The following is a 12,222-nucleotide window of genomic DNA, read 5'->3' on the forward strand; positions in this document are numbered from 1 at the left end:
CCAAATGGTAGCAGTCGTAGTCATCCTCACCCTGCATGAGTCAACTCAGCATTGACTACTCCATGAAGCCTTCCCTGATCTGCACTTGTGCCCCCAATGAAACCCATGACAACACATTTACAGTTAGGTTTGCTTATCTGTCCCTTCTCATATTGTGACCTAATTAAGGGCAGAAGCCATCTTTTTCATCTTTGTTTCTCTGCTATTCAGCAGCATCTGGCAGCTGGTAGGGCTCAGTGTTTGTTGAATAAATGAATGAAAAAAAAGAGGAGGAAGAGGAAGTAGGAGCCATTTACTAACCAGATTTATTGAGTGTGTACTATGTGACAGACACTGTTCTGGTTGCTGGGAATACACCAGTGAATACAACAGACAGTCCCTGCCCTCATGGAACTCCCATTCTAATGAGGATACACTCAATAACTCTATAGGAAGATAGACGGCACAAAGTGTTTTGCGGGAGGATAAAGCAGAATAACAAGTACAAAGCCAGGGGCCGGTGTTATCTTCTTATGTAAGCAGCTCAGGAAAGCCCTCACAGAAACGGTGCATTTGAACTGAGACCTGAAGGAAACAGGGCAAAAGGTGCATGGATAACCTGAGGAGACAAGGGCGGGAAGAAAGCAGGGGATCCAGATCAGAGAGCAGTAAGGCCTCAGGCTGAGGAGACAACGTGCGGGGTGCATACGAAGAACGGGAAGCCAGCCAGGGTGCTGGAGTACAGTGGGTGAAGGGCAGAGCAGCATGACATGAGACCAGAGAGGCCATGTAGCGATTAACATTCCTTAATGAAGAGGCAAGCTGATTACTTTCTTGGATGTCTTGAAAATCCTGTCCATTTACCTATTTTAAAATGTAGCAGGAAGGAAAACTTTCCTGGCCTGAACCAGCCATGAGTACAGATGAAGTTGCTTCATATTAATATCTGAATCTCGAAGGTTTTGAATTCTCATCTATGCAAATGTAGGCAATCCTTCCTCGAGGAAAATCCTCCCTCCCCAATGATTTCTAGGGTTCCCGAGGGTGTGCACATGATTCTAAATGGGTGGCTATGGCTGGTCAGGTCAAGCTTTTGCAGTTACAGCACCAGATGGCTCCACAAATACACCACTCAAGTCCTGCCACCATCCCTTAGGTTGACTGGCCAGGAGCTGCAATTCTGGGGTCCAGGCCACCACAGTGCCTCAATGGCAGAGACCTCTTGAGAGGTGAGAACATTCCTTCTGGGTGCATATGACTGGGGCTGCCCCACAGCAGGACGTTCTGGACCCCCGTGTTCGAGCATCTACTCACACACCTTTCAGTTCATAGCTACAGCCTTCTTTTCCCAAGGGAGCAACACCACCTCCTAGTTGGCTGGGTCAGGACGTACTTGGAACTACAGTTTGCATCCAACATTCTGTCTTCTTGGGAAGATGGGCTTGCTCTGTAAGACTCTCTGGGCCACTCCCACCATTTGTTCTATTAGTAATGAAATCCAATATTGGACGAAGTTCAACATTTTTCTCCAGGACTCAGCCCTAACAAAAATCAATGAATGTGACATCTGAAGGCAATCACCAGACTATTTGCTAGTATAGCTAAGTCTCAGCTCCTACCCAGCTGTGACCCACTGAGGCTTTTTTATTAGGATATTAGCTTTATCAATGCCCTGAGGTCTATTTATTAACCAGTGTTACTGCATTGAGTAGTGACAACAAAACCTGGAAAAGAACAAAAACAGGTGTTCATTTCAGGTGGTACAAGTTTAAAAAGGTCCAGAGCAACTACAGGCTCGACACAAAAATCTCAGCATATATTTCATTTCTAGCATTCATGCAGAAGAACCCACAGCCTAACAGAAAGCTTTGGAGGCAGAAAGAAAGCGTCAACTTCAGAACGTGGAGGGCTTCCTATTTGGGCGGCTATTGTACTTTGAATACATTTTTCTCACTCATTAAAAGGTCATGATGACTTCTTGTCAAACCTATGTAGGGTAATTAACCTCTGAGACATAGGCCAACTCCAGTTCCTCTCCCTTTCAGTAGAGAAATGTACAGGGCAATCTTTATAATGCCATCTGTGCTGTGGGATTGACTTGCAAGGTTTAGCTTTAAAATATTTTTTAAAAGAAAATTGGTTGATATGAGATCAATTTCATTCTGAATTCTGCTCTAAGGTTAATATGATTACGCTGAAACACTACTGTATTTATTGCTTTTTTATTTCATATTGAATTTTATTTTTCAAAAGACCATTAAATGGCTTTACCCATCTCAAGGGTTTCTGATTTCTCAATAAAATAAAAAATAGCAATAATTAGGAAAGATGAGAAAATAAAAGCCAAAAAACGAAAAGTCTGAATAATGTGCACTATCACATACTTCATGTGGAAAAGATCCAGCTGATAAGGGGCCAGAAAAGCCTGCAGGTCTGGAATCAGAAGACCTGAGCTTGAATTCTAGCTCTGCCACACCTTGTTCTCTGTGCCGTTTTCCTCTCCTGCAAAACAGGGATAGCATCACCTCACAGTTAAGTATGATCCACGTCAAAATGTGAAGGGCTACATGTTAGTTCAGCTCAACAAACTGCATGGAAACAATCAGTTGGACCCCTGGGAGTTCACAGCCCCTATGACATGGTCTTTCTCCCTCCTGACACAGTTTCAGAATGGCCACATGTCCCTGCAGTGGTCATGTAAGCACCTCAGCCCAGTGCTTAGTGACCTCTGCCAGCCACACAGAACTCGTCTGGGGCACTCCATTTCTATCTCCTTTCTAGCCAAAAAAGTAACTTCTTGCTCAAAAACCATACAACAACAACAAAAAAGAATTACAAAGAAACACCCCCCCCCACCGACCCCCCGCGTCCGCCACACTCAAAGGATAGGGAGGCATGACCTGTCCTCTCCCGATTCTCAAACTCTAAGCACTGGCTTCCCTCACCCATGAGATCCTTACATGTTGGAGACCAAGCTCCAGGTCTCTTGACCTCCAACCCACTGCCTTTTTAAAAACATGTCATCATCCTATTTACAGTATTTGTGATGAAGGAAACTTCTCTTGAGTACTGGGATCATGTATTGTGAAACCAAATGGAAGCATGGACCAAGGAGAAGTAAGGAGTTGTAAAACAGGATAGTTTATTAAAGCAAAGGCTTACAGCCCCTGAGCAGGAGGGGTCCCGAATGGGACTGACTGGCGAAAAAGTGCTTACTTTTATATCTTCCTTTGTTTGGAGAAGGGAGCTGGCGCCTTCTAATGGAATTCGTCTACCAGGTTTGTTCTGCTTGCCCATCCTGAAAGGATTAGCAAATAACCCATTTCTATCAGATCTGCTCAGTTTGGCCAAAAGGGATTTGAGATAATTTAACCTCAAGGCACATTAACTAAACCATTCTTATCAGATCTGTTCCCTTTGTCCTGGAGTGAATGATTTACTTCAGAACCTGGAGTTTTAGGATATGGCTGTTATTTTACCAGGATCTTCCTGTCTACCTAATAACATGCTAACTAACCGTCTAATTTGTAAGTATTTTATTTAATAGCATTTAAATATTTTACTTAAAAGCCTCACCTGTTGTTCTCTGGTCAAGTAGGTCCAAGGAAGAGTGAGCTGCTTAGGGCCTGACGTGTCTTTTTTTTTTTTTTTTTTTTTAAAGATTTTATTGGGGAAGGGGAACAGGACTTTATTGGGGAACAGTGTGTACTTCCAGGACTTTTTTCCAAGTCAAGTTGTTGTCCTTTCAGTCTTAATTGTGGAGGGCGCAGCTCAGCTCCAGGTCCAGTTGCCGTTGCTAGTTGCAGGGGGCGCAGCCCACCATCCCTTGTGGGAGTCAAGGAATTGAACCGGCAACCTGGTGGCTGAGAACCCGCACTCCAACCAACTGAGCAGTCTGGGAGGCAGCTCAGCTCAAGGTGCCCTGTTCAATCTTAGTTGCAGAGGGCGGAGCCCACCATCCCTTGCGGGACTCGAGGAATTGAACTGGCAACCTTGTGGTTGAGAGCCCACTGGCCCATGTGGGAATCGAACTGGCAGCCTTCGGAGTTAGGAGCATGGAGCTCTAACTGCCTGAGCCACCGGGCCGGCCCCCGCCTTTTTTTTTTTAAACAGGAGAAAATCAAATGTTTAATACATGTGCATAGGGAATACACATAAGCATGAAAATTGCAAAAACACTGAGGCAATACTGGGTATATAAGACATTTTTGGACAAAGGAGAAAGAGTAACGGGGTATTAGATTTCAAAAGCAAGAATGGATGATTTACAGGTAGGTGAGGAAGAGCTGAACACACGTGGCAGGAAAATTCTTGCTGAGTGCATCAGAAACAATGGGGGGGGGGGGGATCTAGCTAACAGGCCCAGTCTGAAGCCCTCCTATTTACAACACTTAAGTCAAATTAGGCTAAGGCAACATCCCAAGATTCCCTTCCTGGAGGAGGCCTTTCCATCTGAATCTCTTAGGCAGGAAGAGGGAGGGTCAAAGCTTTTGAGTCATTTTTCGTGATAAACAGCTTAAAATCAATATCCCAAAAGTGGCTTCAGAGTGGCACAATTTTGGTTCCCCTTAGTCCTGTCTTTGAAACTTTAAATATAAGTGTCATATTCCAGAAGCTGAGTTGGTAGACTGCTCCGTATTTCACTGATCCAATCATTCTGGTTTGAGAATAAGTTCAGTTAAACTATTGAGTCTCATTTCAGGAGGCAGTGGTGCCGAAGGGCTCCCAATGTGAGGCCCATATTGTGTAAGCAAGGAATCAGGTATTTAATAAGAGGTGTGTCTATGAAAACAAAGAAAAATAAAGGTTAATGATCAAGCAAATTAGAAACCAGTTTTTGAGTCTGTAAGGCTGTAAGATGAGATTCCTAGATGTAAGGCTCAAAGCTTCTTTTTCTGGAATGAAGGTAGCCAGTGACAATCTGATAGATTCTCCTGGTTTGCAGTTTGAATGTCTCTGATGTCATCAGGTTCTCAGGTCAATTTTGCCTGGCTTACACAGCACCATTCACTGAGATTAAGCATGAGCTGCTGTGGTGATTTCTCTCAAATTTATATCATTATGTTGTCTAGCTGCAGTTTGTAATTGCAGGCTCTGAAAAAAAAAAAAAGTTTTAGTTCTCAATAATTCCAAGGCAAAAGATGGGAGAAAAATGAAACAGTACAGAGAGTTGTACCTAAATATTTTTTAAAAATTGGAAAATTCAGGATCCAGTCCAGTATACAAAAAAACATAACCTTAAAGACAACTAAATTAGAATCTAGTATCCATAACTGTGTATTAGTTTCTGTTGAAACAATGTTCCTCTCTAAAATCAACCTTATTAGCCAAATTAAAACTAACTTATTGCACAAGTATAGTTTCAATAATGTTCTCCTGTTATTTGCATAAGCACAAGAAGAATAACAGTTGATCACATAGGCTCTTTTAAATCTCCTTTGCTGGAATTTCATGAGGAATCTCCAGATTGAACTTTAATTAGCTTTTCAGGGCCGAGAAGCCAAGCCACATCCATGCCATCAGACTTCTCCATGGATCCTTCGGAGATAAAACATATTTGTAAAAGCATCAGAGTCAAACAATGATCTGTCTATAAATGACAAAAAACTTAAAATGACATAGTTATAGATCTGATTATAATGCAACTGACAAAGAACTTTGCTCTTCTGTAACAAGACATTTTAAGATAACAATTAGAATTACAAATGAAAATTTTATCAGAGCTTTGTAGTGTCTTGGAAATTTTTATATAGTTTATAGAAAATCCGTTTTAGTATTAATATATGCACACAAAAACATAATTATTTATTTGACAAAGCTTCCCATGTAATTTTAGTATATCAAATAGGCCTAATTACTTTAAAATTTCTCTTATAAGGAGAGAACAAATCTTTGAGGTATAACAGGGGCCCACCAGAATAATCCAAAGCCATTTCTAAAAGGTTAAGAAAAAATTATTTTTAAAATTTAAACCCTGAGGAGGTTGTCAAACATACTTGACCAAAAAGATCATATATCATTATAAAACAATATTAAACTATCTATCCAAAGTGACAAAAATATATTAAACACACAGGTTAGCAAAACTTTAGTTTTTAGGATTAAGATTGTTTTCTTAAGTAATCAAGGACCTAATTAAGACAATTAAAATACAGAATCCTTACTCTCTAGGTACAACACTTTTCATAATATCTTATCTGAAGTAGAATACAGGAAATACTTTTTCTTTTAAATAGGCTGAAAAAGAACCAAACTGGTTTTGCTTACTTTTGATATTTAAACTCATTTACTTAATTAAATTTATCCCAATTTTATTCAGCTTAACCATATATAAAATCTCCTCAGATTTCTCTTCACAAACCTTATACACCCTTCCTAGTCTCTTTGTTTTTCTCTTATTCAGAAATAACCAACTTTAGGACAAACCACTTTCTGTTAATTTCCTTCAAAATGTGTCTCTGTATCTTATACCTTCTATCACCAAAAATTTTTTTTCCATTTTAATTGGAATTCTTACCTCTTAGAAACCTTAATTTCTAGTGACAACTAAAAAGCAATTAGTATTCTTTAGATTGGCAGATTTATGAATACATTTCATAACCTTTAGAAACACAGGCTATCACTGGTAATTATAGTCACAATATTTTTAGAAACAAAGTTTTTTTTTATAAAGTATGAGACATATTCAGTAACAGATCCCAATTTATCTTTTAGTTTTTCTGTTATTAGAAGCCAAAAGCAGGTCAACTGAGACTTGTCTAGTAACAAATGTTTCAGAATTTCATGTTACTTAGAAATACCTAGATAATTTTTATCATTTAACTTAGTAAAACTCTAAAATTTGAAGTTACCAACTGATTTTGGAAAATTATTTTAAGCACATATAACTACTACTGAAAAGTTTTATCTAAAACCTTTTGTTTAGGGCCTGACACACCTTGAACCTTCCTTCTCTGCTTTCTTACCTGCAGCCACACCATGGAAAGAAGCTCGGCCCCAGGGCTACAGGCTTTGTAAGAACCAAGCTGGTCCTGGGAGCACAGATCCAAACCTTCTCCTAGAGCAGGGGCGTCCAAACTGCGGCCCAGGGGCCAACTGCAGCCCATGATCCATTGTTAACTGGCCCGCAGCAAATTCCAAAAATATATTTAGTTTACTTAAATAAACCAAGTGAGGCAATATGTACTTCACCTCAAGTAAGTGGCCCGGCTGTTTGTGTATTTTACTGCATATGGCCCTTGGTGGAAAACGTTGAAAAAAGTTTGGACACCCCTGTCCTAGAGGGAGGATTTTAACTAGTTGCTCTTTTAAGCTTTGTAATTCGTATCTTGCTTTAGAGATTTTGTTGTTGTTGTTTTAGTTGTACGGTAAATCCTTTTACAAAGTATCACTTCCAAATTTTGGTCAAACTTTTACTTCATGTACCAAGCTTGCTTAAAACAAGGCATACAGGTAATCCCACCACTTTCTTTAAACACCAATAAATATGTGAAGTGCATATCTATAGTTTAATGGTACCAAAGTCAGTCAACTTGAGACAGCTCTCTACAGAAACACATGCATTTCTGCAACCTTTCTAGCCCATGCCTATATTAGGCAATCCTATTTCCTAGTTCTCTAACATCTCAGCAATGCTTTTACATACAGCTAACATACATTCACATCACTCCACACTCTACCTGTTCCACAGTAAACCTGATGTTGGAAGACTTCTGCCACAATAGAGGAAGACCACAAGAGCAGAGGACGTTTGGAGCTTGGATTGACTGGGAGGAAGAGCACTATGCAGGTGGGTGGAGAGAACTGACTTTGGAAATAATGATCAATCCAATGCCCTCCACAAATCTGTAGAGTGCTTCACTAGTAAAGGGCCCTCTGCCTCCTACTACCACCATCTTTGCAGAAGCCTTGCATGACATAAGGCAGTGGGATGACATACTCAGTGATGCAAGAAAAAGACAACAAAAAACGTTGACTGAGAATTCTATATCTGACAACACGCTTTCAAAAATGAGGGCGTAATAAAGACATTCTTGGATAAACAAAAGCTGAGGAAATTCATTACCACGACGTTTTTTAAGAATGCTAAGGGTAGTCCTTCAAGTTGAAAGGACACTAGAGAGTAACTTGGAGCCATGTAAAAACATAAATCTTTCCAATAAAAGTAAATACATGGAAAAATATAAAAACTTAGAATTACTGTAATTTTGGTTCATAACTCCACTTTTTATTTTTATAAGACTTAATAGAAAAATCATAAATCTATGTTGCTAGGTACACAATACATAAAGATGTCATTTGTGGCATCAATAAAATAAAGGGGGTAGAACTATAAAGGAGGAGTTTTTGTATGTGATTGAACATTTAAAAATGTTGTTATACCTTTATGGTATTACATGTAATCGCATAACTACAAAGAAAGTATCTATAGGCTATACACAAAAGAAAATGAGGGAGTCAAATACATCAAAACAAAAAATCAACTAAACAGAAAGGAAGGGAATGAGGGACAAAAAGCTGTAAGGGCAGTGAAAATACTGTGTATTGTAATTATGGATATACACCATTATACATTTGTCCAAATCCATAGAATGTACACCACCAAGAGTGCACCTTAAGGTAAACTATGGACTTCGGGTGATTATGATGTAGGGGTCAATATGAGTTCATCCTTGAAACAAAGGATCAAAAAACAAAGTATCATTCTGATGAATAATGTTGATAATGAGGGAAGCTATTCATATGTAGAGACCGGGAATATATAGGAAATCTCTGTACCTCTCTCAAGTTTGCTGTAAATCTAAAACTGCTCTAAAAAAATAAAGTCCTAAAAGAAAAAAAGCTGTAAGACAGAGAAAACAATGAACAAAAATGGAAATAGTAAGTCCTTTCCTATCAGTTAATTATTTTAAAGGTAAATGGATTAAACTCCCTAATCAAAAGACACAGACTGGAACAACAGATAAAACAACAGAATCCAACTATATGCTGTCCATAAGAGACTCATTTTAGATTTGACATGCATACATTGAAGGTGAAAGAAGATATTCTATGAGAATGGTAATCAAAAGAGAACAGGAGTGGCTATACTAACATCAGACAAAATAGAGTTTAAGTCAAAAGCTGTTAGACAAAGAAGTATATTATATAATGATAAAAGGGTCAATGCACCAAGAATATGTAATTATAAACATGTAAATAGTAAACATCAAAGCTCCTAAATATATGAAGCAAACAATGACAGAATTAAACAGAGGCTTACAATAGTAATGACTTTAGTACCCCACTTTCAATAATGGATAGAACAGCAAGACAGAAGGCCAATAAAGAAATAGGGGCCCTGAATAACACCATAGACCAACTAGCCTACCAGATATGTGCAAAACGTACCACCCCGCAATAGCAGAATATACATTTTCCTCAAGTGCACATGGAGCATTCTGTCATAGACACTACGAAAGGCCACAAAACAAGTTTTAATAAATTTTAAAAGACTGAAACCATACAAAGTATATTTTCTGATCACAATGGAATGAAACTATAGAAATCAACAGAAGGAAAACTGGAAAATCCACAAATGCATGGAATTCACTGAGTGCATTCTTAAGCAACCAACGGGTCAAAGAAGAACTCACAAGGAAAATTAGAAAATATCTTGAGACAAATGAAAATGAAAACACAACATACCAAAACTTAAGGGATGCAGCAAAAGCAGTACTAAGACAGAAATTTATAGCTGTAAATGCTTACATTAAAAAAGATCAACAGCCTAACTTTACACCTTAAGGAAATAAAGAATAAACAAAACCCAGAGTTAGCAGAAGGAAATAATAAAGATTACAGCACAGATAAACAAAATAGAGAGTAGAATAAAAAAGAGAAAAAACAATGAAACAAAGAGCTGGCTCATTTAAAAGATCAACAAAATTGAACTTTAGCTAGAATGACTAAGAAAAAAAAGAGAAGACTCCAAAAACTAAAATCAGACATGAAAGGGGCATTACTACCAATTTTACAGAAATAAAAAGGATTATAACAGAATACCATGAATAGTATGCCAAAAAATTGGATAACATAGATAAAATGGACAAATTCCTAGAAACACAATCTACCAAGACAAATATGAGGAAACAAATACAAATAGATCTATAATTAGTAAAGAAATTGAATCAGTAATAAAAAACCTCCCAAGAAAGGAAGATCAGAACCAGATGGCTTTTACTGGTGAAGTCTACCAAACATGAAAAGAATTAACATCAATCCGCCTCAAATTATTCCAAAAAATTGAAAAGAAACACATCCAAACTCCAAACTCTTGAGGCCAGCATTACCCTGACACCAAAACCAGACAAAGACAATACAAGAAAACTACAGACGAATGTCCCTGATGAATGCTGATTCAAAAATCAACAAAATACTAGCCAACAAAATTCAACAGCACATCAAAAGGATTATACACCATGACCAAGAGAGGTTTGTTTATTGCAAGGATGGTTCAACACATGAAAATCAATTAATGTAATACAGCATATTAACAGGATGAAGGACAAAATAACACGACCATCTTCACTAATGCAGAGAAATCATTGACAAAATTCAACGCCTTTCATGATAAAAACACTATGAATAGAAAGAAACTATATCAACATAATAAAGACCATGTACATATGACAAGCCTACAGTTAGTATCATACTCAATGGTGAGACTGAAAGCTTCTCCTCCAAGATCCGGAACAAGACAGGCTGCCCGCTTTTGACATCAACACAGTAGTAGCAGTCCTAGCCTGATCAATCAATCAGGCAAGAAAAAGAAATAAAAGTCGTCCAAAGAAGAAAAATAATCTGTTTGCAGTTGACATGATTTACATGTAAAAATGCCTACACACACACACACACACGATTAGAATACACAAATTCAACAAAGTTGAAGGTCATAAAATATACAAAATCAGTTTACATTTCTACAAGCTAACAATGAATAATCCTCAAAGGGAATTAAGAAAACAATTCCATTTACAGTAGCATCAAAAAGAATACAATACTTAGGAATAAACTTAACCAAGAAGAAAGACTTGTACATTTGTAATTACAAAATATTGCTGAAAGAAATGAAAGATAACAATATATGGACATTCTGTGTTCACTGAATGAAAGACTTACTATGGTTAAGGTGTCAAAACTACCCAAAGTGATTTATAGAACCAATGCAATCCCTATTAAAATCCCAATGATGTTTGTTGCTGAAATTGAATCATCCATCTGAAAATTCTTATGAAATCTCAAAGGACCCCAAATAGCCAAAACAGTCTTGGGAAAAAAAAAAGGTTGGAGAAAGCCACAATAGACAGACATACAGATGGATGGAATAGAGTCCAGAAATAAACTCTTGCATATAGTATCAGGTGACTTTTGGCAAGGGTGCAAAGACCATTCAATGGAGAAAGGACAGTCTTTCCAACAAATGGTATTGGGAAAACCAAATATGTATATGCAAAAAAAAAAAAAAAAAAAAAAAGTTGTATGCTTACCTTACACCAAATACAAGTTAACTCAAAATGGATTGAAGATCTAAGGGTAAGAATTAAAACTCACTCTTAGAAGAAAACATAGGGAGAAAGCTTCATGACACTGGATTTGGCAATGATTTCTTGGATATGACACCAAAAGCACAGGCAATCAAAGAAACAGATAAACTGGACTACATCAAAATTAAACTGCATCAGAGGGTACAAGAAAGAATGTAAAGCAATCCACAGAATAAGAAAAAAAATATTTGCAAATCTGATAAGCAGTAACTATCTAGAATACATAAATAATTCTGACAACAAAACAACATATTTTAAAAATAGGCAGGACTTGAATAGACATTTCTCCAGAGATATCCAAAGCACTAATGTGCTTTGGAAAAGATGCTCAGTATCATTAATCATTAGGGAAATGCAAATCAAAACCACAGTGAAATACCATCTCACCCATTAGGATAGCAACTATTAAGACAGACCATTATGGAAAACAGTATGACAGTCCCTCAAAAATTTAAAAATATAATTACCATATGACCCAGCAATTTCACTTCTGGTTATACACTTGAAAAAATTAAAGGCAGGATCTCAAAAAGATATTTGTACATCCATGTTCATGGCTAAATTATTCACACTAGCCAAAAGATGGAACTAACCCAAGTGTCCATCGACAGATGGATAAACAAAATTGGTCTATACATACAATAGAGTATTATTCAGC

The 12,222-nt window shown here is 37.7% G+C and overlaps 1 protein-coding gene across 3 annotated transcripts in view; it reads right to left on the minus strand.

The window, feature by feature from the left end:
* Positions 1 to 282: 282 nt before the first annotated feature.
* IWS1 (interacts with SUPT6H, CTD assembly factor 1) overlaps positions 283 to 12,222 on the minus strand; it is a 64,900-nt gene continuing 52,960 nt past the window's right edge. For 2 of the 3 annotated variants that reach the window (XM_074334569.2, XM_019717985.3), the window contains exon 14: positions 3,102 to 5,073. In XM_074334569.2, the coding sequence (XP_074190670.2) occupies positions 4,996 to 5,073 (78 nt within the window). In that variant the 3' untranslated portion in view covers positions 3,102 to 4,995. Of the gene's footprint in view, positions 2,482 to 3,101; positions 5,074 to 12,222 lie in introns of those variants that run through there. The other variant, XR_016019828.1, reaches the window with a different exon arrangement.

Source organism: Rhinolophus sinicus, chromosome 17 (assembly GCF_057876585.1).
Source record: "Rhinolophus sinicus isolate RSI-liver-muscle chromosome 17, RSI-T2T, whole genome shotgun sequence".
Classification (NCBI taxonomy): domain Eukaryota; kingdom Metazoa; phylum Chordata; class Mammalia; order Chiroptera; family Rhinolophidae; genus Rhinolophus; species Rhinolophus sinicus.